Source organism: Pleurodeles waltl, chromosome 4_1 (genome assembly GCF_031143425.1).
Source record: "Pleurodeles waltl isolate 20211129_DDA chromosome 4_1, aPleWal1.hap1.20221129, whole genome shotgun sequence".
NCBI lineage: Eukaryota > Metazoa > Chordata > Amphibia > Caudata > Salamandridae > Pleurodeles > Pleurodeles waltl.
Window position 1 is genome coordinate 775,485,995 of NC_090442.1, and position 27,743 is coordinate 775,513,737.

General features: G+C 48.0%; 1 protein-coding gene across 1 annotated transcript in view; it reads left to right on the forward strand.

Moving 5' to 3' along the window:
* Positions 1-20,076: 20,076 nt before the first annotated feature.
* LOC138287195 (uncharacterized) overlaps positions 20,077-27,743 on the forward strand; it is an 81,707-nt gene continuing 74,040 nt past the window's right edge. Inside the window, exon 1 of the mRNA XM_069227556.1 lies at positions 20,077-20,473. Within this exon, the coding sequence (XP_069083657.1) occupies positions 20,077-20,473 (397 nt within the window). The remainder of the gene's footprint in view (positions 20,474-27,743) is intronic.

The window sequence follows — 27,743 nt, forward strand, 5'->3', positions numbered from 1 at the left end:
CAAAATTTGGCTAAAAAAACACATGTCCCTCACATTTCTGTGGCAGAAAGTTCTGGAATCTGAGAGGAGCTACAAATTTCCTTCCACCCAGCGTTCCCCCAAGTCTCCCGATAAAACTGATACCTCACTTGCGTGGGTAGGCCTAGCGCCGGCGACAGGAAACACCCCAAAGCGCAACGTGGACACATCCTAAATTTTGGGAAAAAACAGAGGTGTTTTTTGCGAAGTGCCTACCTGTAGATTTTGGCCTCTAGCTCAGCCGGCACCTAGGGACACCTACCAAACCTGTGCATTTCTGAAAACTAGAGACCTAGGGGAATCCAAGGAAGGGTGACTTGCGGGGCTCGGACCAGGTTCTGTTACCCAGAATCCTTTGCAAACCTCAAAATTTGGCTAAAAAAACACATGTCCCTCACATTTCTGTGGCAGAAAGTTCTGGAATCTGAGAGGAGCTACAAATTTCCTTCCACCCAACGTTCCCCCAAGTCTCCCGATAAAAATGATACCTCACTTGCCTGGGTAGGCCTAGCGCCGGCGACAGGAAACAGCCCAAAGCGCAACGTGGACACATCCTAAATTTTGGAAAAAAACAGAGGTGTTTTTTGCGAAGTGCCTACCTGTAGATTTTGGCCTCTAGCTCAGCCGGCACCTAGGGAAACCTACCAAACCTGTGCATTTCTGAAAACTAGAGACCTAGGGGAATCCAAGGAGGGGTGACTTGCGGGGCTCGGACCAGGTTCTGTTACCCAGAATCCTTTGCAAACCTCAAAATTTGGCTAAAAAAACACATGTTCCTCACATTTCTGTGGCAGAAAGTTCTGGAATCTGAGAGGAGCTACAAATTTCCTTCCACCCAGCGTTCCCCCAAGTCTCCCGATAAAAATGATACCTCACTTGCGTGGGTAGGCCTAGCGCCGGCGACAGGAAACACCCCAAAGCGCAACGTGGACACATCCTACATTTTTGAAAAAAACAGAGGTGTTTTGTGCGAAGTGCCTACCTGTAGATTTTGGCCTCTCGCTCAGCCGGCACCTAGGGAAACCTACCAAACCTGTGCATTTCTGAAAACTAGAGACCTAGGGGAATCCAAGGAGGGGTGACTTGCGGGGCTCGGACCAGGTTCTGTTACCCAGAATCCTTTGCAAACCTCAAAATTTGGCTAAAAAAACACATGTTCCTCACATTTCTGTGGCAGAAAGTTCTGGAATCTGAGAGGAGCTACAAATTTCCTTCCACCCAGCGTTCCCCCAAGTCTCCCGATAAAATTGATACCTCACTTGCGTGGGTAGGCCTAGCGCCGGCGACAGGAAACACCCCAAAGCGCAATGTGGACACATCCTAAATTTTGGAAAAAAACAGAGGTGTTTTTTGCGAAGTGCCTACCTGTAGATTTTGGCCTCTAGCTCAGCCGGCACCTAGGGAAACCTACCAAACCTGTGCATTTCTGAAAACTAGAGACCTAGGGGAATCCAAGGAGGGGTGACTTGCGGTGCTCGGACCAGGTTCTGTTACCCAGAATCCTTTGCAAACCTCAAAATTTGGCTAAAAAAACACATGTTCCTCACATTTCTGTGGCAGAAAGTTCTGGAATCTGAGAGGAGCTACAAATTTCCTTCCACCCAGCGTTCCCCCAAGTCTCCCGATAAAAATTATACCTCACTTGCGTGGGTAGGCCTAGCGCCCGCAACAGGAAACGCCCCAAAACGCAACGTGGACACATCCCATTTTTTGAAAGAAAACAGTGCCTACCTGTGGATTTTGGCCTGTAGCTCACCCGGCACCTAGGGAAACCTACCAAACCTGTGCATTTCTGAAAACTAGAGACCTAGGGGAATCCAAGGTGGGGTGACTTGCGGGGCTCGGACCAGGTTCTGTTACCCAGAATCCTTTGCAAACCTCAAAATGTGGCTAAAAAAACACATGTTCCTCACATTCCTGTGGCAGAAAGTTCTGGAATCTGATAGGAGCCACAAATTTCCTTCCACCCAGCGTTCCCCTAAGTCTCTCAATAAAAATGGTACCTCACTTCTGTGGGTAGGCCTAGCGCCCACGAAAGGAAATGGCCCAAAACACAACGTGGACAGAACATATTTTTTCACAGAAAACAGAGGTGTTTTTTGCAAAGTGCCTACCTGTGGAGTTTGGCCTCTAGCTCAGCCGGCCCCGGGAGGGGGGGGGCAGAAATGGCCTAAAATAAATTTGTCCCCCCCAGCCCCCACCCCCCCGGGAGCGACCCTTGCCTACGGGGTCGCTCCCCCTGCGTGACATTGGCGCCAAAAAACAAATCCCCGGTGCCTAGTGGTTTCTACCCCCTTGGCGGCAGATTGACCTAAAATCGGCCAATCTGCCCCCAAGGGGGGCAGAAATGGCCTAAATACAATTTGCCCCCCAGGGGAGCGACCCTTGCCTGATGGGTCGCTCCCCATCTCGAAAAAAACAAACAAAAAAAAAAAACACAACAAAAAAATTTGCCCTGGTGCCCTGAGGGTTCTGCCCCCCCCTGGGGGCAGTTCGGCCTAATAATAGGCCGATCTGCCCCCAGGGGGGCAGAAATGGCCTAAAATAACTTTGCCCCCCCCCCCCAGCCCCCACCCACCCGGGAGCGACCCTTGCCTACGGGGTCGCTCCCCCTGCGTGACATTGGCGCCAAAAAACAAATCCCCGGTGCCTAGTGGTTTCTGCCCCCTTGGGGGCAGATTGAGCTAAAATCTGCCAATCTGCCCCCAAGGGGGGCAGAAATGGCCTAAATACAATTTGCCCCCCAGGGGAGCGACCCTTGCCTGATGGGTCGCTCCCCATATCGAAAAAAACAAACAAACAAAAAAAAAACACAACAAAAAAATTTGCCCTGGTGCCCTGAGGGTTCTGCCCCCCCTGGGGGCAGTTCGGCCTAATAATAGGCCGATCTGCCCCCAGGGGGGGCAGAAATGGCCTAAAATAAATTTGCCCCCCCCCCCCCGGGAGCGACCCTTGCCTACGGGGTCGCTCCCCCTGCGTGACATTGGCACCAAAAATCAAATCCCAGGTGCCTAGTGGTTTCTGCCCCCTTGGGGGCAGATTGACCTAAAATCGGCCAATCTGCCCCCAGGGGGGCAGAAATGGTCTAAATACAATTTGCCCCCCAGGTGAGCAAACCTTGCCTGATGGGTCGCTCCCCATCTCTAAAAAAACACTCAAACAAAAAAAAAAAAAAATTGCCCTGGCGCCTAGAGGTTTCTGCCCCCCCCCCCGGGGGCAGAAAAGGCCTAAAATAAAATTGCCCCCCAGCCCCACCCCCCCCCGGGAGCGACCCTTGCCTACGGGGTCGCTCCCCCTGCGTGACATTGGCCCTAAAAAACAAATCCCAGGTGCCTAGTGGTTTCTGTCCCCTTGGGGGCAGATTGACCTAAAATCGGCCAATCTGCCCCCAAGGGGGGCAGAAATGGCCTCAATACAATTTGCCCCCCAGGGGAGCGACCCTTGCCTGATGGGTCGCTCCCCATCTCTAAAAAAAGAAACAACAACAAAAAAAAAAAACACAAAAAAAAAAATTGCCCTGGCGCCTAGAGGGTTCTGCCCCCCCCCCCCTGGGGGCAGTTCGGCCTAATAATAGGCCGATCTGCCCCCCGGGGGGGCCGAAATGGCCTAAAATAAATTCCCCCCCCACCCCCCCACCCCCCCCGGGAGCGACCCTTGCCTACAGGGTCGCTCCCCCTGCGTGACATTGGCCCCAAAAAACAAATCCCAGGTGCCTAGTGGTTTCTGTCCCCTTGGGGGCAGATTGACCTAAAATCGGCCAATCTGCCCCCAAAGGGGGCAGAAATGGCCTCAATACAATTTGCCCCCCAGGGGAGCGACCCTTGCCTGATGGGTCGCTCCCCATCTCGAAAAAAATAAAAAAAAATAAAAACACAACAAAAAAATTTGCCCTGGTGCCCTGAGGGTTCTGCCCCCCCCCCTGGGGGCAGTTCGGCCTAATAATAGGCCGATCTGCCCCCAGGGGGGGCAGAAATGGCCTAAAATAAATTATTCCCCCCCCAGCCCCCACCCCCCCCCCGGGAGCGACCCTTGCGTACGGGGTTGCTCCCCCTGCGTGACATTGGCGCCAAACAACAAATCACCGGTGCCTAGTGGTTTCTGCCCCCTTGGGGGCAGATTGACCTAAAATTGGCCAATCTGCCCCCAAGGGGGGCAGAAATGGCCTAAATACAATTTGCCCCCCAGGGGAGCGACCCTTGACTGATGGGTCGCTCCCCATCTCGAAAAAAACAAACAAACAAAAAAAAAAAACACAACAAAATAATTTGCCCTGGTGCCCTGAGGGTTCTGCCCCCCCCTGGGGGCAGTTCGGCCTAATAATAGGCCGATCTGCCCCCAGGGGGGGGGCAGAAATGGCCTAAAATAAATTTGCCCCCCCCAGCCCCCACCCCCCCGGGAGCGACCCTTGCCTACGGGGTCGCTCCCCCTGCGTGACATTGGCGGCAAAAAACAAATCCCCGGTGCCTAGTGGTTTCTGCCCCCTTGGGGGCAGATTGACCTAAAATCGGCCAATCTGCCCCCAAGGGGGGCAGAAATGGCCTAAATACAATTTGCCCCCCAGGGGAGCGACCCTTGCCTGATGGGTCGCTCCCCATCTCGAAAAAAACAAACAAACAAAAAAAAAAACACAACAAAAAAATTTTGCCCTGGTGCCCTGAGGGTTCTGCCCCCCCCCCTGGGGGCAGTTCGGCCTAATAATAGGCCGATCTGCCCCCAGGGGGGGCAGAAATGGCCTAAAATAAATTCCCCCCCCCCAGCCCCCACCCCCCCCCGGGAGCGACCCTTGCCTACGGGGTCGCTTCCCCTGCGTGACATTGGCGCCAAAAAACAAATCCCCGGTGCCTAGTGGTTTCTGCCCCCTTGGGGGCAGATTGACCTAAAATCTGCCAATCTGCACCCAAGGGGGGCAGAAATGGCCTCAATACAATTTGCCCCCCAGGGGAGCGACCCTTGCCTGATGGGTCGCTCCCCATCTCGAAAAAAAAAAAAAAACACAACAAAAAAATTTGCTCTGAGGGTTCTGCCCCCCCCTGGGGGCAGTTCGGCCTAGTAATAGGCCGATCTGCCCCCAGGGGGGGGCAGAAATGGCCTATAATAAATTTGCCCCCCCCCGGCCCCCACCTCCCCCGGGAGCGACCCTTGCCTACGGGGTCGCTCCCCCTGCGTGACATTGGCGCCAAAAAACAAATCCCCGGTGCCTAGTGGTTTCTGCCCCCTTGGGGTCAGATTGACCTAAAATCTGCCAATCTGCACCCAAGGGGGGCAGAAATGGCCTCAATACAATTTGCCCCCCAGGGGAGCGACCCTTGCCTGATGGGTCGCTCCCCATCTCAAAAAAAAAAAAAAAACACAACAAAAAAATTTGCTCTGAGGGTTCTGCCCCCCCCTGGGGGCAGTTCGGCCTAGTAATAGGCCGATCTGCCCCCAGGGGGGGGCAGAAATGGCCTATAATAAATTTGCCCCCCCCCCGGCCCCCACCTCCCCCGGGAGCGACCCTTGCCTACGGGGTCGCTCCCCCTGCGTGACATTGGCGCCAAGAAACAAATCCCCGGTGCCTAGTGGTTTCTGCCCCCTTGGGGTCAGATTGACCTAAAATCGGCCAATCTGCCCCCAGGGGGGCAGAAATGGCCTAAATACAATTTGCCCCCCAAGGGGAGCGACCCTTGCCTGATGGGTCGCTCCCCATCTCGAAAAAAAAAAAAAAAAAAAAAAAAAACACAACAACAAAAATTGCCCTGAGGGTTCTGCCCCCCCCTGGGGGCAGTTCGGCCTAGTAATAGGCCGATCTGCCCCCAGGGGGGGCAGAAATGGCCTAAAATAAATTTGCCTCCCCCCAACCCCCACCCCACCCGGGAGCGACCCTTGCCTACGTGGTCGCTCCCCCTGCGTGACATTGGCGCCACAAAACAAATCCCCGGTGCCTAGTGGTTTCTGCCCCCTTGGGGGCAGATTGACCTAAAATCGGCCAATCTGCCCCCAGGGGGGCAGAAATGGTCTAAATACAATTTGCCCCCCAGGGGAGCGACCCTTGCCTGATGGGTCGCTCCCCATCTCTAAAAAAAGAAACAACAACAAAAAAAACACACAAAAAAAATTTGCCCTGGCGCCTAGAGGTTTCTGCCCCCAGAGGGGGCAGAAATGGCCTAAAATAAATTGCCCTCCCCCCCAGGGAGCGACCCTTGCCTAAGGGGTCGCTCCCTTTGTGTGAAATTCACGCAAAGAAAAAATTCCCTGGTGTCTAGTTGTTTCTACCCCCCTTGGGGGCAGATTGGCCTCATCAAAATAGGCCAATCTGCCCCCAAGGGGGGCAGAAATGGCCAAAATATAATTTTCCCCCAAGGGGAGCGACCCTTGCCTAAGGGGTCGCTCCCCACCAAAAAAAAAAGAAATGAAACATAAAAAAAAAAAAAAAAAAAAAAATGGTCCCTGGTGCCTAGAGGTTTCTGCCCCCCCTGGGGGCAGATCGGCCTAATAAGGCCGATCTGCCCCCAGTGGGGGCAGAAAAGGCCTTCTCAAAAAAATGCCCCCCCTGGGAGCGACCCTTGCCCAAGGGGTCGCTCCCTTTTGTGTGTTTCAATAAAAAAATAAAAAATCCCTGGTGTCTAGTGGGGTTTCAAAAGCCGGATTGCAAGCAATCCGGCTTTTGAAACCCTCGGAGGGACTTCAAAGGGAAGGAAATACTTTTCCTTCCCTTTGAAGCCCCTCCGGGCCTCCCAAGTGATTGAAAAAGAAATGCTTTTGCATTTCTTTTCTGCTTCCAGCGCGACTAGGGAGGCCCCTGTGACAAATCAGCGCGCGCTCGCGCGCTGACGTCACAGGGGGGGGTGGGGGGGGGCGGGGGTGGAAGGGGAAGGTCTTCCCCTTCCATCCCGACTTGGGGGGGGGAAGGGGGGTGCACGGGGGCGCGCTAGCGCGCCCCCAAGTTCCCCTGTGCCTAGGACGAGATGATCTCGTCCAAGGCACAGGGGAACTGTAGCCTTGGACGAGATCATCTCGTCCAAGGCACAGAAGGGGTTAAAAACCTTGGGCCTCATTACTAACCTGGTGGTCACAAGACTGCCAGGTTCGCGGATGGCCGTCGGTCTGAGTGCCATATTTCAACCCTTGCAGTCGGGCCGAGTGAGAACTGCCAGCACTACCAGGATCAGGGATCCTAGTGGTCTGGTGGGGGTGGTGGTCCTAATCCTCCAGGACAGTGGCTGGCGGAGAACAGGTGAAGGGGGCCCCTGCACTGCCCATACACTTGGCATGGGCAGCGTAGGGACCCCCCCTGGCCAGCACCATCGCAACGTTCACTGTCTGCAGGCAGTGAACATTGCAAGGCTGCTGGTGCACCCTGCAGCCTACAGAGTTGCTGCTGGCCCGATTATGAGCCAGAGACAATGCTGTAGACGGTTTCCCGCTAGACCAGCAGGCAAAAACTCAAGTTTCCGCCCGCTGACCTAGCGGGAAACTCTTAATGGGCCCGTTGGGGAGGTTGCCATTATGGCGGCAAAGCCCCCATCAGAAGTTCGGCGGACGGTATAAACCGTCTGCTGAACTCATAAACAGGCCCTTTATGTCACTGTTTTTTTATTTAATTTAATTTCCACTTCTTTCGAGGTGTACATTTTTTCTGGCATAACATCTGCAAGACAACAAAATAATTTCACAACAAAAAAAGGTAATTGAAGGCCTTGTTGTTGCAACATTCTACAGATTTGTTTTACAGCTGTTTAATTTATTTGCTAACAAGGGTGGTCTGTAAGGTCAGTCTGTGGCCCTGTTTTTCTTCTGTTTCTGAACTTTTTAATAGTAGGCAGATTTTAACATTTTTTAATGATATTAAAACAATCATTGACTGAAACAAGTACAAAATACCCTAATATAAAAACTTGCCACACCTTTAATTATCGAATTCAGTGAAGTGGGACAGTTTTATTTTGGTGACTGGCATTATTTTGTGTGCCACTCCCATCCTGCCCATATTCAAACATTCACTAATTTAAAATATATTTCACTGTTATCATTTGGATACCTGACAGTTGTTTTGTCCATTACCCAAGTCTGCCCAACACTTTCAACTAAAATGTTCACAGCCTTGTGCTTCCTTTTCATGCTTAACAAGCCACGGATGAGAAACATTCCAGATGGGTAATGCCTTTGAAATTTGAAAAATGTCTGCTCTCATCCTCGTCCTGTTTTTTCTCGTTGCGCTAAACCAATTTTTATTTAATAGTTTGTCTAGAAAGGTGCTAGGAGTTTTGGTTTAGGAGTTTCAAACGACACACAATGCCACAACACACAAATCCACCACATAATTCCACTACCCACAACACATTTAAGCATCCCAGCATTCCACACCACACAATTCAACACACACTTCGACTCCACATCATTCCACTCCATGCCACATAATTACAGTCCTCTAAATTCAACTCCACACCCTGCTCCATGCCACATATTTCCATTACATTCAATGCCACATACTTCCATTCCACACCATGCCACATCATTCCACTCCACACAATGCCACATAATTCCACACCACACTATTCCACACCACACATCACAATTACACTCCACATAATACCATTCAGTACCACATAATTCAATTCAACATAATTGCACTCTACTCAGTACTACACAAATACACCCCATATACATCAACCCTATGCCACATACCAACAATCCAAATAAATCCACTCCACACCATGCCACATAATTCCACTCAACATACTTTCACTCATCGCCATGCAGTTCCACACCACGCACTTCAACTCCACACAGTTCCATTCCACATGACATAATTCTACACCAAACCACATAATTCCACTCCACAACCCAATTCCACTACACACCACAGAATTCCATGTCATGAACAAAATTCAACACCACAACACATAATTCCACTCCACTACATGCCTCTCCACAACACACAATACTACTCCACATAACAGCACTCCATAACACACAATCCAACTACACATAATTCCAGCACACCCCATACCACATAATTAATTTCCACATAATTCTACTGCACACTAGGCCGCATAATTCCACTACACAGAACTCCACTCAACACCTCACAGTTCCACATCACCATATCCACAACAAGCAATCCCAATCCAATCTGTATAATTACACTCCACTCTACTCCATAATACGTGGCTTTGCCAATGCGTGTTCTAATTGCAAACAATCTACGAACAGAAGTTCTTACATTACCTTTACTGTCTCCGAGTCAGACTTCCATTCACAGTTGTTTTGGTCGTTCGTCCTCCAGGGCTTGCAAATAACTTTGTTTTGCAACATGTAGCTCTGATGGCAGTTAAGGCATCACAACTCCTGATATTAGGAGACTAAGTAAGTTCTTATACCTCTAAAAGCCTAATTGATTTTTGTTCGATCATTCAACAGACTCATTTGGTCGATTTCTCTACACATACAGCTGGATGCTGCATAGATTTATTATCTGTTAATTCTCAGTGTGTAACCCAAATTAGAGCATGGCTGTTAGTAGGTTAGGCCATTATCTTTTTACATTCAGGCTGCCATTTTCAGTGGGTGAAAATACATGTAGGACTGTTTCTAATTAAATAAATTTAACTAAATTATTTCAAAGCTACCCTTAGTAACCTTGACCCACCACTGTCTGGGGAAGTCCCGCTTTTGAAAACTAAACTGGAAATACCATCATAGAATACTTACTCATGATTCTCTAGTGGTCTTGAGAAAATTGCAGCACTCAGGAAAGTGTATTCCTTCAAGAAAACGCATTCACTCCTAGCGTATACGGAAACGCTAAGAACAGCTAGACGCTCCTTCAAAGGATTGGAAAGAGTTTGGCATAAATACTATGACCAGGCCAGTAAGTCTAGTTACAAACAAGCTAATAAAACATATAAACATGCCTTAAAATCAGGAATGTCATGAAGTCATGAATTTTCGGCTGACACTTTTGAAAAAAGTATTTAGAATTGTAAAAGAACTGACCAGTCCACTAGCCTTTAATGATACAACCACTGATTCACAGTTTTGCGCATCACTCCACTTTTATTTGTGCTCAAAATTCAATATACTGAAAATTTTGTATGTTTGCCTTTAAGACTCTCAAACATCTCCTTTTCAGGGTTCTTAAGTCTAGCGTTTTACTTACGGATTTTATTCGGATTAGTGAGAGGGTTGTAGGTCTATAAAGTCGCATCACCATTAGATCCTGGTCCAGCCAAGATCTTTCATACAATCATTGATAATATTGCACCCACCATAGCTGCCCTCATGAATTTCTCCTTCTCTAGGGCTCTGGTTCCTTCATGTTGGAAACAGGTACTGGTGAATCCTTTGGTAAAAAAGGTATCTGTGGTTACATCCACCTTAAGCTACTACTGGCTGGTTACTCTGTTCCCTTTTATGGCTAACGTGTTGGAAAAAGTGGTCAGTAAATAGTTGTTTACCTTAGGCCATTAACATCTTTGAAGAGGATGGACTGGATTTTTGACTATCGTGGCAGTAAGGTTGAACTAGTTACTGCAATGAATCAGTTATGTTTGATACAGGATGAGAGAGGAGTGGCCGCCATTTTTTTGTGGACCTGTCAGAGCCCATGATTAGCTTCCTTCTTCTTTGTTGGAATGCATGTTGGCAATGACTATTTCTCCTTTCACATCAAAAGGTCGGGACCTCCCTTATAGCATTCCTCAGGATTCATCCCTTAGCTCAGTGTTATTCATTATCTATGTGGCTCCACTTATAAACCTGATTAGGTCCTTCAACTTAGAGGTCATGTCCTACACAGATGAGGCACAAATAATTTTGAGCTTAGATAGAAACGTGAAGAACGCACAATTCATCTTTAGATTCTATTTGTCTTCAGTGATTCATTGGACGCAGAACAACCTACTGAAGCTGATCTCTGGAAAGACAGAAGTATTGATAACAGGAGGCTCCTGTGATTATTATTTGTTTACTATTTGGTGTCTACAGTCACTAGGTAGTTGATCCACAGCTGTTGATAAGGTACACAATTTGGGGTTTATTTTTCACAATAAGTTGGAATGTTCTTCACTTTGTGTCTCTTGCTTTTTCATTTGGATGTCTTGAGAAAGGTATTGCCATTTTTGCCTTCAGACTTAATTTACAATCATTTGGACAGTTGTGGAATCCCATCTTGATTATTGTAAAGCATTTTATCTGGTCTTGCCCTAGAACCAAATTCAAAAGCTTCAAATTATACAAACTTTAGCAGCCAGAGTTTTGCTTTGATTACTACAATAGGCATCTGTCTCCGATTGTTTGTAACAATGACATTGGTTTCCCATTGAGAACTGCATCAAATGCAAAAACGTATGTATGTGTCATAAAAGCCATGTATGAAGATGATCTCTGTACCACCCCTCACGCTTTACGATCAGCTTCAAACAACTTCTTAGCCATGCCTATGAATCTTAAATGCGGAGTAGGAAGCCATGATTTTTCCTACTCTGTCATGAGATAATGGAACGCTCTTCCTTTCTTATTCAGCCTTATTGCAGATTATTTGTCTTTTAGGAACTCTCTAAAAACGTTTCTGTTTGCTGGAGCTCTTTCTCAGCACTCTGTGACAGGGTTATGTCTACAATGACCATAATGGTAATAGTGCACTCAGATCCCACACTCTACGCCCAGAGGTTATTTCTACCAAAAATAAAACCTCTGCAGATAACAAATCCAAAGAAATTGCTACACTAGGTTATAAAGGCTCCTTTTCCAAAGTACTCAACAGGAAAGGAAGGTCCCAAGGACGGGTCCTAGATTGAGTCATAGGCTTTTGTTTGGAAAAACTACATAATGGCCTGATTGCTAAATGAATAATATTGAAAAGATCTTGGATTGAGGATATGAAGCCCCTAGGTCAGCCCACTGTACCCTTAAAATAGACACATACAAATCCATTACAAAAACACTTGCAGAAACTCTAGGACCCTAAAGTTATCACTGTAAAAGGGTAGAAAGCACACCATAAAAAAACATTGACGCATGTCTACATAAGACTTCAGTGTGGATGGTTGCTTATCCTGCTGCACGTCAATGGCAATCTTCCTAGAACACCCTACATGTGGCAAACTGCTCTACTCCAGGATTTTTGCAGGTTCCCCACAATTTTTTGTTCCATTTTGGACTACTAGCTGCTGGTTTTTGACTTTGAGAGTGCTTTGAGGCCTGCCGTCCAGACCTCTGTGCAATTGTTCTTTCCCTTCTCAAAAGTGTATGTTTAATTTGATACCCCGATTGGCACGTGCTGACTTACTTACAAGTTCCTGGTATATGGCACCCAGGTACCAAGGGCATGTAAGGATGGCTGTCCACACAAGAGCTGCAGCACTGGGTGCGCCACTCTGTGTATGACAAAGTGAAAAAACAGCTTTCAACTTCCGTTGCTGACTGAAGAGGCTGTGCATGCACTGCACACCTGACTTTGTCATTACCACAAAGGTCAAAGTCACCTTAAATCCCTTAACTGTATATGTAAGTCTCCTTTAAGGCAGGCCCATGGAGCCCTATGGCAAAGAGTTGTATACTGTTTAGATAGACATATATGTTCTTATATGTCTATGCAGCAAAAACCTAAAATGTCGGTGTTTGCTGAGGATAGTTAAGTAGCTTTATAAGGTAATTGCAGAGTTAACGTTTTGCAATCCAATGCATGTAACTTGTGATAGGGGCTACCTAACTCTGTTATGTAAGGTCTCAAGTTATAGAGGACATCAAATGTGACACAATGGTGCAGTCTGCATTTATGTCCACTTCAATGCTGGCCACTTTTGCGAAAGTAGCCATACTTTGACCTAGCTAGCCCAGTGTCACGCTGGTGAGATGTGTGAACGACTCCCAGGCCGAGAACAAAAGCTGTTGCTGCACTGGAGGTGCGGCCCCCACACCCATGATGGGTTGCAAAGGGTGTTCGCTCGAAAGATATGCATCAACGGGCGATGTCGCTTTTGAAGGGCCGCAATGACAGCATTCCCGAGCAGGAAGCCCCTTGTTACCCCTAGACAGGGTAGAGCCAGGGCCAAAGGAGAGAAAACCGGCCTTAGGACCTGTTTTCCATGGGCATGCTGCCCGTGATAGCAACACCGCCAGGAGTGGACTGCCAAGTTCCTCACACCCTAGGAAGACCTCAGCCATGTTGGTTGTGGTGTTCAGAGTGCACTCTGGGATAGCCAGTTGCCACACATTACCAGAACTGTGTCACCAAGTAGAAGGGGACATACTAGCCAATTGGCTAGTGACTGCGTTGCTTCCTTGGAGCACTTTACTGGAATATAATGGACACCTCTGGCATAGGAGAAGCTAGCCTTCACTGAACTTTGATCAAGGACAAGAAGTAGACCACTCTGCACCCTTTTGAAACGCACAAAGAGAGGCTGCAGCATTGGAGCGACAGTGCCTGCTGCACACTGGACTAGAGGAGTTTGGACCCTGTTCTGCGTACCTTCGTGCATGCGATTTCTGTCCCCAATCCACAGAAGAGTCTCCAAAGATCAGGTGACTGATCCCCTAAAGCCTGCTTCAGGGACATGAGCAGAAAGGGCCTATAAAGGCACAGTGGTAGCCCCCACGGAAGTTGCCGGGCACACCGATGAAGGAATCCGAGGTAGCCAAAGTCTGCACCAGAGCCTGTTGGTCTCGGGAGAGCTGTCAGAGGCCAAATTCGTTGGACTACAAAGACAGTAGCCCCCACCAAAGCTTTGCACTGGAACCACTGTGTTGGAAGAATGAAAGGTCTGCATCAGCAACCCTTTGACCCTGCATAGAGGACTTCATCGAACCCTAAGATCCTTGGCCGGAGTCACCCGACTCACTTGTCGATCCAGTACTCAACCGGACTTTACTTCTGTGGACCATACAGCATCTGAAGATTCCATTGAGCATCATCCACACTCAATAAAAGTTAATGGCAGTTTTCCTATAGAGTTTGGAACGTGCTTCTAAGATGCTGGGGTGGCCAGGTAACTGTCCAAAGTTTACTTACTAGACTCCTAGATCTCTATCCTGGTGGATTTGGTCACTCAACCTGGGTCGAAGTCACCAAACTCAGTGTTCCAAAAGTTTTACAAAGTTTCACAAAGTTTGCAAAGTTTTGACTTGCCAATGCCTGTTTGTGCCTGATGGATTTTAGTCATCAAAGGCTCTAAAAATTGTTGTTGTGTCTCTTTCTTCTTTAGTGACTTTCTTATTTTGTTGTTTAGTGTTGTTAAGTGCTTTACACATTGTTCCTTTGCTAAGGTTTGCTCCTCTGAGCCATAGCCTCCAAAGGGTTGAGCTGAGGGTTGAGCAAATAACTATGACTGGACCCAAGGAGATAAATGCAACTGTACTGCATGACAAGGCCCCAACCCTGCCATATAATACACACGTGTTCTTACATTCCCCTAGCTAAAGCTGATGGAGTGTTGTAAGCAGCAGCCTCAGGAACTGAAAGAGGACATTATTGGAAGTTCCCAACATGGCTCTACTGCCAGGTAAATGGAAAGCGGAACAGTGCTCTCCTGGGCCAACTCTGTGCTAAGAGCACCAACTCTGCCCTTTCACTCTGTACTTTTGTTAAACTTTGTGCTAAGGTTTGAATTGTGAGGAAAAGACATATAAAAACTCGGGGCCAACAGAGAGAAAGAGCATCCACTTCCCAGGTGCGATGTGATGAAACCACAAAAGAAGAGTAGAGCGTCCCTGTAAACGCAAAATGATCTATCTTTGGAGTTGCCATCTTTTGCATGTATTGTTCAGGACACTGAAACAGAAGTGATATAGGACAGATAGTGGAAAGCTTTTACTGAGCTGGTCAGTAGTCCCATTTTTCTTCCATGCAAGAGAAGCAGCAACAGAGAACTATGATACTCTGCCCATGTGAAAATCTACTGTGTCACACAATTTAGTGTGTAATATCTTGTTCCTCCCAGGCTATTTATGTATGCCTTAACCGCCACATTGCCTTTTCTCGCTAGAAGGAATTTGTCATTTTACTATTGTGAAAACACCATCATCCCGCTCAGAATAGCTGGCAGCTCCCTCCATTTGGAGGACTAAAGGACTCTACCAGAAGATTATAGGCCCTAAGCAGACTACTATTCTAGTATTGCCTCCCCCCAATTCAATAAGCTGGCATCCATTGTCAGAGCTAATGACATTTGTGGGTTGAAGGATACACCCCTCTTCAGATTATTTTTGCTCAGCCAGCAAAGTAGAGATTCTCAGAGTGAAATGGTCGCTTTTAATTGACCATCATAATTAATTGTTGCTGGAGATCATCAGCCCAGAATATTTACCAGGATCTTAAGATGGAAACACTGTTGATGCCTCCAGACCTGAAAGCGCAATCAGTCCCTCACTGGAGCTGCCATTCTCTTCAACTGCAACATTAACAATCACTATATTTTACCAGTTCTTTCCGGAGGAAGCAACACCATCTCTAGTAATGTTTGAAAACATGCTTCTATGAACATCAGATTCTGAGTAGGTTGGAGGTGAGACTTCCTTATGTTGATAAGAAAACCATTCTTCTGAAGTGTTCTGTACACCAGGTCTGCATTCTTCCAAGCTTTTGAGAAAGAAGGAGCAGCAACCAGCCAGTCATCTAAACATGAATACACCCTAACTCCTTTAGCATGTAAAAGAGCAACCAAAATATCCAGCATTTATGTAAAAAAAAAAAATAATAAGTGCTAACCTTAAACCAAAAGGAAATATCTGCAATTGGTAATGCTGATCCTACACCATAAATCTCTGGAACCTTTGATGATCTTTACAAATCAGCAAATGGACATATGTGTACTTCAAATCTAAGAAAATCAAAGCATTTCCTGGATGTATTACAGAGATAATAGAAAGTGTGTGATTTTGCACAGGCGATGAGCCAAGTACTCTCCATTAGTTTTTTCCACCATCAAGGAAAAAAAACTACAGACCTTGATCCCTCTCTGTCTATGAAACCATCTCTACTGCAGCTTTTCTATCAAGATTCGTATTCCCTTCCACATTGCTTCTCTCTTCATTGGCATCTGCGCAGAACAGTGTAGCATTTAGGGCCGAATTCTGTAATTGGCTCAAGGATGAGATAGGGTTATCAGGAGACTGTAAGGCCATGCCACATGATGGCATTCCAATGGAATTCTAAATTCTCTATTATATTATCACCAGTACTACTGCTGGTTATTCAGCATACTTTCAAACAAACAGTCATCCCTACCTTCGCTTGCTAGCATAGCCATTTGAAAAAAATAAGAGTGTAATGTATGTCCTTATAAACCTATCTCTCTTTTAAACAAAGAAAGTAAAATATCTGTGAAGCTGTTGGTCAGTCACATTAATATATTATACCTGGTTTTGGATCAGTTGAACAACATGTTTTAATCATCAGAAAATCTACTTTCAAACATGCCATCTTAGTTACTACTCCATTTGGCTGCCTCATAAATGATTTCACTGGGGCTATGCTATCCTTCTCAAAGCTGAGAAAGCTTTTGCTAGACTCCTGGAATTTCTTGAGGCAAATTTTCAAAACTATAAATTGCTTCTTAACTTTATTCATTGTATTATGCTACTTTATACTCCCCTTGTCACACCTCCCTGTGTCTAGAGCAGATTTTCTGGGCTACAAAAAAGTCTCCTTTGTGCGTTTATAAGATCTACTGCTTCCTGAAGAAATTCTGTACTATAAAATTGCAAAAGATTTGGAATTACATTAGAAGCATATACACATTCATGGGAGGGAGATACAAGACATTTTCAGAGAAAAAGCTTCCAAGATCTTCAGGCCAAAACAAAGACCATGTGGAGAATGTTTGGACAATCAATTTGGAGCAAGTTGGAAAAACAGGAGCCCAAATAGATCTCCTGCAGCATGCTAACTAGCAACGTTGAGACCCATTCAACACCCAGCTCATGCCTCCTTGTATGGGAAGAAACCTGAAAGTAATTCTGAAACACAAAAGGAAATGAAGCATCATGTTTTGGGATTCTATTTAGGACTAAAGGTCAATATCCTGAGATGATCCAGCCTAACTGGATTCTCTTTGGGATTTTCCATTATGACAATGGCTACTATCTGTAATTATATTTTCAGTATCATAGAGTTGGCCCAAGATCATTGGTATTGGCATGGAACGAGCATGCATACTCAATTCCAGAGACTGCTGGAATCAAGAAATCCTTAGACTCTTATGCTGATGATGAAACGTTGCACACATGCATCAACAGGTCCGTGAATTCCCAGAGGAAGCAAATGCTGTAAGCAGTGATGTTACAGAAAGGCAGCTCCAAGCGAGCGCCTAGGGAATTTTAGTGGCCGGGACACATACACATTGCACAAGTAGTTTAAGGCAAGTGAGCACCCAGGACAGACCGCAAATGCAGAATTTGAAACAAACATGTGTGGAAAATTACTAACACACTGCTTGAATTAGTCACATTCTAATATATTCAATACAGAATGAAGTACACACCAGAGCTGCTCACTGCCACATCTTTACATTGAACTCTCATTTTTGCCTTTAAGAGTCCCAACATTATATCTCCATTTCACCTTTTGTGAAGTTCTGCTAAAATTCTTCCATATGCAGATGAAATTGCTGTGGTTACTTCTGATCCTCATTCTTCTCTTCCTGTGATCAATATACTGGCTGTACACTTAGAAGCATATTCAGGATATAAACCTTACTCTGACATAAGAAAAGTGTTACTTTCAAATAATCCTCCTATCAATATACTTTTTAAATTAATTTTTCAGCATTTTCAAGTGAAGATGTCTGCTGATCAGGACTAGGCATTTTTTAAGGAAGTGACAGAATATACCTCATCACTACTAGCTCAGGTTAACCTTGTGAAAATGTCTATGCTACCAAGCTGTTTAAATTTGTTTTCAGCACAGACTTGTTCAATTCCTCTATCTTTTCAGATCTACAGGTTTGCATGTCTTCCTTCATTTGGCAGTGGACAGAACTGTAGATGGCTTAGGAGAAACCATGTCTCTCCATCGAAAATGGTGGATTAAGCCTCCCAGATTTCTGTTAGTACTACAGGATCGGGAGGCGACTTTACGATGCTTTAAACTTTAACTTTAAAGGACACCCATATTAATTTATCAAATGTTGATTTATCTCTAAACTAGAACACTTTGGCTTTCTAGGGAAATTTAGGTATATCTTTAAACAATTTAAACGTAGAACTACATTAGCTCTAGTTGCTAGTCTAAGTGTGGCTTTCAAACCCCAAAACACAAGGCTTACAAGCAGTTTCGTAGAAGAAACTAATTTGAGGTCATCTTCTTTTGTATGACCATCTCAAGCAAGCCTTTCAGTCACTGGGTTGATGAAGGCATTAGATGTGTGGGCCAACTTTCACAGGGGAACAAGTACTTGTTGTTCATGGAGTTAAGGTCATGCTATAAAATTAACATCAATCAATGGCGTAAATACAAGTAGTGAATTTCAGTAAGTCACAGTTCCCATCAGAGTTATATGTTGAACTTAATCTGGTTGCTCAAATGTTATTAAAATCTCATTCTATTTTCGAATAATATGCAGTATTGACAACATTACTTTAGACTTAGATCACAGGTGCATGCGGCGCCGATGGAATGAGATGCAAGCTCTGGAGATCTGGAGCTTGGGCCCAGCAAATCCCATCCAGCACCATCCTGAAATATCATCATCATCCTGGCTGCGAGGGTCCCTGGCATGCCATATACATCGCCCTGACTCCTGGACGCACTTGGCTGCACTGGATGACACATAATGAGCCTGGCAGTGGCCGCAATTCCAGGGAAGTTTGGTTGCGTGGTCCCGCTTTCAAGATGATGGCCATAGAAGGCCTTGTGGCAATTTGCTCTTAAAGCCGCAAACCTACCTCGACTAGCCACACATATCAAGCGCCTAGCTCAGGATATTAAGCGGCTGCTCTGCTGAACTGGGGAGTGAGGTGTTGTGATGGAGTCTGCCACAAAAACTTAATGGTGGCTGGAGAGGCAGATCCGCTTCTTCTAGCGCCCAGAGTGCGGCAAGAAGAACCTTTGCCCATTTGAGTGGAAATCGAAGGGCAGAAGGTGCCTGCAGGAGCTGCAGGTGAGCTGCCTTCCCCTGGTGTGACCAGGGCTTAGAAGGGGAGTGTCAGGATGAACCACTGGTGGACCGCCTTCCTCCCCATGCAACAGTAGTTCCTGCTGGAGCCCAGCTGCTATGGAGCTGAGCCCAGGTCTTTAGAGGGTTGCCACATTGCTCTGCGGACGAGCAGAGAGATAGGGGGCAAGGTGGTAAGCCCACGTCATACAGAACCTCAAGCACAATAGCTCTGGGACAGCTTGCTAATTCATTAGTGAATCATTCGTCCCTGAGATGAGCCCTGTGTGGTGCCTTCCCCCTTAAGGCGAGCCCTCCTGGATTTGGGACACCTGAGCGCCTGTAGACTGGTGGTCACTGTGGTTCCTGGTATAGCACAGACTGCTTAGCATGTCTGTGGCGCCTGATATCAGAACTGAGTTTACAGGTCCATTTTTGACTTAGGGAGATGTTCTATGCTATCTGAAGGTATTGCGGGGCATACGTGACAAAGAGGAGTGCTAGATCTACTGCCTCTTCTGCATTGAGCAGCCCATCATCTGGAAACGGCTAGGCTCCGGGCTCCCCTGAGAGTGCTGGGATAGGGTTCAACTATGTCTAGTCTCTCAGACTCATTGAGTGGCCCAAACCTTACCTAATTTTGCCCCACACAGGAGATGCCAATACAACCAGCTGTAGTCACATCAGACCTTGCTGGACTGAACTGTAGTGCTGGGGGCTGCTTTGTTGAGGACCAACCTACTGCTTGGGTTCTTTCAGGAGACTGTACTAGTAATGACCAGTGCAACATGGTGCCCTAAGCCACACAGCACCCTACTGGTGCATTCCCGCTGCACAAGGTCCACCCTTCTTCCTCCCTTAACCTTTTGGAACAGTATTTCAACACAATTCGGGGGTGAGGTGCTTGCCTAACTTTACTTTGCGCAATTGCATAGGTGTGATAGGGAAGACTGCCCATAAATGGGATGTGGTCATTGGGGGCCCAATGCCTGATGTATCTAGGGAGTGCTTCCAGGATGAAGGGGTAACCGCTTCTAAAACAGGGGGTACTGGTGGTTTTACTCTCCATGATATCCTCCAAGCCATCACAGCATCTAAAGTGATCCTCAAAACAAAAATTGATTCTTTAGTGACTGATATGGGGCTCTTGAAAGATGATCACAGGCAGTTGGTAGAACAAGCCACAATGGCAGAATCAGACCCTGCAGAGATCCCACCGACATTATCGACCATGATGGAGAAATTAGCTGTTAGGGACACCAGAGTTAGGACATTGGAGACCAGACCAGAAGGCGCTGAAAACAGGTGGCCTCATAATAACATTCGAGTTGTTGGGCTACCTGAACATGTGAAAGGGGGCCACATGCTGAACTACCTAGAACGTTGGTTACAGGAGGAGGTGGCGCCAGAGGGAATCTATCCACATAATGAAATGAGCGCATCGAGTCCCGGTGCAGCCCTCCACCCTGGGGCGTTTTGGTGGCCAGTGGTGGGCAGACTATTGCACTATAAAAACCTGGACCATATCCTCACCAAAGCCAGGTTGAAGGGGGCCTCAAAGTGGACAAGAGCAAACTTTTGATCTTTCCAGAATTTACCAGGGAGATCCAAAAGCAACAACCTGTGTTCTTTGGGGCAAAGAGACGCCTCAGTCAATCGGGAATTACATACACCATGATGTTCCCCACCAGGCTATGAGTATCATATTATTAGCATCCTATTGGCGTACAGTTTTTCCAGACCCCACAGGAGGCCTGGAATTGGCTCGACTAGCCCGCAGCCATCTTTGGCCCAGGGATTACCCTAGGGGAAGCGTAAGAAACTCAAGGCAGGGGATTGGAGATAGGAGTAGGGTGGTCCCCTCCAGAGCAGAGGTCCAGCAAGAACGACAACGAGTGATGGATGCGGTGGCAACAATGAGCAACAGCAGCATGAGTCCCCCGCCCATGTCAGGTGGGGATGGCACCCTTGACTCTAAATTGGATCATGGATCCTCTTTATCTGAGACCTCAGATATAGAATTCCCTGTAGTGACTTCAGAAACTGCTGATGATCTCATCTAGAGCAGCTGCTTGGTTGGTATTGTTCTGTTCTTTACTCAAGGGGAACTTTCCCAGGGATGTTTTGGAGACCATTGTGAACACACTTTGATCCCGGATCTCTGTACTCTATACACTTCTGAGTGTTGGGGGCCCGGGCATGAGGCATCTACACAACTGCACCCCTCCTATAGTTAGCATCCGTGGGCTCACCAGCGTATGTTTGGGTTTTGAGTGAGAGTTTGGGTAGGGGGTCATTGCCTACTTGTCCTGGGGTGGGCAATTTGAGTTGAATGTTGCTTGTTTGATTGTGTAGGGTTTCTGAGTCACACCTCACTGACATTATTGTTGTCATCCTAAACTTGTGTGAGAAGATTAGAAGACACTGCCGGGCCTAGCTGGTAGAGTATAGAATATGTTCCCAGGTACGCTATATGGTGACCCCGTAAAATACTAAATCATATTGTGGAATATTAGGGCCATGTCCAAGCGATATAAAGTGTTCTCATACCTGATCAGATGGGGTGAGTTGCACATAGCACTTTTGCTGGAAACCCACTTCACAGCTAAAGAGGGTACAACCCTACAGAGACGATGGCGGGGACAAACCTATTGCACTACGTAGTCCACCTATGCCAGGGGAGTATTAATTAAGGTACGTCCAGGAGTTCCCTTCCAACACACAGGAGTCCTGATTGATCCATCAGGCACATTTGTGGTAGTGAAGGGCCCACTAGCTGGCTGTGACATAGCGCTGATTAATATTTATGGGACAAATGCAGATCAAGGGGCATTTCTGGAAGACCAATCTAGAATCTTAGCTCCCCATCTAGTGTACTCAGTTATTAAGGGAGGAAACGTCAACTGCATGGATGACCCCTTTCCGACCTCTCTCGCCCTCCACTTGGGGTCTCCCCTGTTGTTAGAACATCATGCTTATTTGTGACCTGGCAAAACATGTGGGGGCTAATTGGCACATGGCATCACACACATGCCTTGACTCAAGACTACTCCTTCTATTCTGGTCTTCACAAACTCTGTTTAAGATTAGATAAGTTCCTTTGTGCCCCAGATATCCATGGGCTGATACACAAAGTAGACTACCTTGCTAGGACTATCTCGTATCACAACCCGATTAGTCTCAATTTGAGTTGGAAACATCTGACGCCTTGCTTACCTACTTGGTTGTTGAAGCCGGGATCATTGGAGGATCCAGTTTTCTGGGACACTATAAGGAACTGTATTCAGCCATGTTTTTAGGACAACGTGGGCTCTGTGTCATCCCTATAGACGGAATGGTACACGATTTAAAACAGTAGTCAGAGTTAGGTGCATAGCAGAAACGGTGGGGGTTCGGCATACGCTGGTGACTGAAGTCTGGATCTCCAAGGCAGAGTTGAGGGAGGTAGAGAAACTCAGGCCAAACCACCCAGAACTACAGAGGACACTGCTTCATACCAAAGTGCGACTGGCAGACAGGAGGAGAAGCTCAGTTGCTATGATTATAAGGAGTATATGATAAGGGCACATGCTGAAATTGACCAGACTGGCATGCTTTTAGCTTGACTGGCTAATCCTGACTGACGGCTCAGTCATAGTAGAACTAGAGGCAGAATAAGGAACCTGGCTGTATAGACAGGCAGGAATCAGTCAACATTTCCAGAGGCACTATACTAGAATCTGAGTACCCTCTGGCACGCAGATGATGCCATTGAGGATTCCCTGACCCCTTTGACTCTTCCGGCCTTTACTCTTAAGGAGGCGGAGGAGATGGGAGGAGACTAAACACCACAAAAGATAAAGGAAGGTATAAAGGGTATGGCGGCTAGAAAAAGAATGGGACACATGGGCTCCCTGTTGAGTTCTACATCACTTAAGCAGACATACTCATCCCAAAATTGGAAGCTCTATATAAGGCTGCTAAGGAGGTGGGTCACCTCCTGCTCTCCACTTGCAAGGCATTGAGTGGCATTACTGCAACCTGGTAAGTCTGCACATGACTGCACAGCGTACAGGGCACTGTCAATGCTCAACATTGATTATAAATTCTCAGCAGGATCCTAGCAACCAAACTCCTCCCCCACTTGATGACACTAATCCATCAAGATCAGGCCGGGTTTATTCTAAGCTGTTATACAGGAATCAATATCAGGAGGCTTCTGTCCCTACTAGGCACAGACACTTATGGTCATGAAGAGGCAGCAATCTTTGTTGTAGACATAGGGGGTCATTCTGACCTCGGCGGTAAAAGGCGCTTACCGCCGGTCAAATGCCCGCCATAACACCGCCGCGGCAAACCGCCACGGTCATTCTGACCCGCAACTTGAAAACCTCCAAAAACCCGACATCCACAAAAGTCCGCCACACCAAAGGTCAGCGAAAAAATGGCGATGACCAAACCTCCACCGTCACGCCAACAGAAATACGCCCATGCCATTACGACCCACGAATCCACGCAGCGGTCTTTCAACCGCGGAATTCTATTGGCGGTACACACCGCCGCGGTCGAAATACACACACCTTTACAAAACATCCCCACATTGGTCAATTTGAAACACACACAACTGAGATACATATACACACCACTCCCACACACCCAATACAAAATAAAACACACACCCACAAACCCCTACGACAACAATTGCGAATCAAGGACCGAGAGGGACAGCACTGCTTAGAGTAGACCATCACACCGAGGCAAATCACAACATCACCCACACAATTACCACGCACAAAACACCATACACCACCACACACATTACACTCCACAACACATACACCACCCCTCACCTCATCCACACCACCCCATGGCACCCCAAAGACACCCCAGGTTCTCTGACGCAGAACTCAGGGTCATGGTGGAGGAAATAGTCCGTGTAGAGCCCGAGCTATTCGGGGCACAGGTGCAGCACACCACAATAGCTAGGAAGATGGAGCTCTGGCAAAGGATAGTGGACAGGGTCAACGTGGTGGGACAGCATCCACGCAATCGGGATGACATCAGGAAGCGATGGAACGACCTACGGGGGAAGGTGCGTTCCATGGTATCAAGGCACAACATTGCGGTGCAGAAGACTGGCGGCGGACCCCCACCTACTCCCCCAGAATTTACAGCATGGGAGGAGGAAGTCTTGCACATCCTGCATCCGGAGGGCCTCGCAGGAGTATCTGGAGAAATGGACTCTGGTAAGTCAAATCTTAACTACTACTTCCCACCCCACCTGCATGCCAGCACATACCCCCACCCCCACCCTCACCCCCATCACACCAACTCCTTGCAAATGGCTCACCATCACAACCCACCCATCCAAACACCAAGCCCTGCATGCGACCACAAAGCATGGACACCCATCACTAAAGCATGCCCACTGCACACACACATCACCCCCACAAGCCACCCTCACAAAAGCCACCACAAGGGAATGCCTGCACTTGGGTACACGGACACCCACCCATCACACGAAATGCCACACACAGAAGCTATAACCATACCTTAATACCCCTGCAGGACCCGAACGCCACCACACCTCCACGGAGGGTCCAGAGATGTCCATCCCACCCCCAGATGAGGCCCCCAGCGATGACAGCAGCTCTGTCTCCCTGGAGCCAGACGACCAGCCCGGCCCATCGGGGACCTCTGGACAGTCTGTTCCCCACAGACAGCCACAGGCTACACCAGACCCAACCCCCTCTGGGAACACCAGCACAGCTCCCACCCAGCGGGCCCATGCCTCTGTCTCCAGGACACATCAATCATCGGTGTGTCCGCCACTACAGGGCACCCAGGTTGACCCACCACCCCAACAACCACAGGGACCTAGGGGCAGTGGTAGTGGGCACACCGTCCAGGGGACAGAGGCCCAGGAACACAGGGGAACTGGGAGGGCTGCTGTGCGACAGGAGGGGGGACAGGCCCAGGGAACCCACTCTCCAAGAGGCCCTCACCACCATCATGGGAGCATACCACCACTCCCAGGAGACGATGGCGACGGTACTGGCCAGGTTCCAGGAGATCCAGGCACAGCAGGAGGAACGGTACATGGGGTTCAGAGACGAACTGAGGAACATTGGTTCCGCAATGGGGACCATCGTCCTGGCCCTTAACCAGATAGTCACCACATTGCGGGACCATGTGGCACCACAAAGGGCCCCTGTCACGAGCCAGGAACAGGCTACAACATCCGCCGGCGCTAGTGGACAGGAGGCCCCCACACAACGACAGTCCACCAGAACCCCACCTCCTGCTGAAGAAGAACCACCCCGCAAGCGGAACCTGAGATCTCACAAGAAGACAGAGTAGGATTGCAAGACCCCCGCCAGCATATGATACCCCCTGATGTCATCCCACAGTCCCACATAGTCACCCTGTCCAACCTTGAATTGCCCCTGCTCCATCCTTCCACAGGCATATGGACAATGCACCTGTGCGACTGAGAACTGGACTCTGCCATGGACATTACTCCACCCCCACCCATCCCCGCTTCCCAATCATTTACCTATATGTAGCACTTGAAATAAATCACTCATTGCACTTAAAATAACAGGAGTCTGCTTGTATCTTTCACAAATGTATTACACATAACGGTGCAATTATGTTCAGTAACAATGTGATGACAACATACCAATGTCAATAAGCTTTAGTCCATGGGCAAACAAAGCAGTAGTCACGCAGTCGGTCATACAGCTCTGAAAAGGGAAGGGAAAGTCACAATTAACTTAAAAGGAACTGGGGGGCAACACAGACAGTAGAGACGCAGGAGGCCTTAGGTAAATGTAAATTGGGGTGGCTGTTTCTTACCTGTGTGCTACTGAAAGTATTGTCGTATGACTGTATCCCTGTTGTCCGTGTCGTCCCCGTCGTCTTCCTCCTCTTCACTCTCCACAGGCTCCACAGCTGCTACAACACCACCATCTGGACCATCCTCCTGCAGGAAAGGCACCTGGCGTCGCAAAGCCAGGTTGTGAAGCATACAGCAGGCCACGATGATATGGCACACCTTCTTTGGTGAGTACATTAGGGATCCACCAGTCATATGTAGGCACCGAAACCTGGCTTTCAGGAGGCCGAAGGACCTTTCTATGATCCTCCTAGTTCGCCCATGGCCCTCATTGTACCGTTCCTCTGCCCTGGTCCGGGGATTCCTCACTGGGGTCAATAGCCAGGAGAGGTTGGGGTAACCAGAGTCACCCAATAACCACACACGGTGTCTCTGTAGCTGTTCCATCACATAAGGGATGCTGCTATTTCTCATAACATACGCGTCATGCACTGACCCAGGGAACTTGGCATTTACATGGGAGATGTACTGGTCGGCCAAACAGACCACCTGGACATTCATCGAATGATAACTTTTTCTGTTTCTGTACACCTGCTCACTTCCACTGGGGGGTACCAAAGCCACATGGGTCCCATCAATGGCACCAATGATGTTGGGGATGTGTCCAAGGGCATAGAAATCACCCTTCACTGTAGCCAAATCATCATCCTCAGGGAAAACAATGTAGCTCCGCATGTATTTCATCAGGGCAGACAACACTCTGGACAAAACCTTAGAAAACATAGGCTGAGACATCCCTGATGACATGGCCACTGTTGTCTGAAAAGACCCACTTGCCAAAAAATGGAGTACTGACAGAACCTGCACCAGAGGGGGAATCCCTGTGGGTTGGCGGATGGGGGACATCAGGTCTGGCTCCAGCTGGGCACACAGTTCATGTATAGTGGCTCTGTCAAGTCTGTATCTAAGTATAACATGTCGTTCTTCCATTGTCGACAGGTCCACCAGCGGTCGGTACACGGGAGGATTTATCCTTCTCCTCGCAAGTCCCAGCGGACGGTGCCTAGGAAGGACAACATGGAGCAGAAAGTCAAGCAAACCACAGGTTCGTTCACACAGCTTGCACAGTAAAAGAATCGCAATGCATTGAAAGGCTTGTATGAATGGCAATGCACGGCCTAGGCCTGTGTGACGCAGTTGAAATTATGCCATGTGGGCCCTGGAAATGGCAGCTGCCTGACCTGTGAAGTGTGACAGTGGGATGTGAGGTCAATGCGCTGGCGTGGCACACCGTGGCGGTAGGCGGTCGAAGACCGCGGTGCGAAGCCGCATTGGTTAACATTGCAACCTATGGGTTGCATGAGCCAATGACGATGTGCGCCGGCGGTCGCGGTACGCATCGCCGTGGGCGTGGCCGCCATTTTCTATCTGATTAATCACTCGAGACCTGATCATCCACAGGAGAGGACCTATACTGCAAGTGCTGCTGTGACCTCGGTCTGGGAGATACTATGGCTGCTGCGACTGGGGAAAGGGCCCCTGCCTTCACATCTGAGGAATTGGAGAAACTTGTTGATGGGGTCCTCCCCCAGTATGCGCTACTCTACGGTCCTCCAGACCAACAGGTTGGTACACAGGGTGCACGCTGAATGGGCTATGCCTGTGTTGAGTGGGGTGTATGTAAGATGGTGGGGAGGGGAGCGAATGAGGAGTGCAACGCCCGACAGATGGGAACATGTGCCACATGGCAAGGTTGGGGAGGGGGGGCCACTCACATCGACCATGCAGAAAAGTGATGATATTTCCTTTCCCTCCCTGTACATGTCAAATAGGTC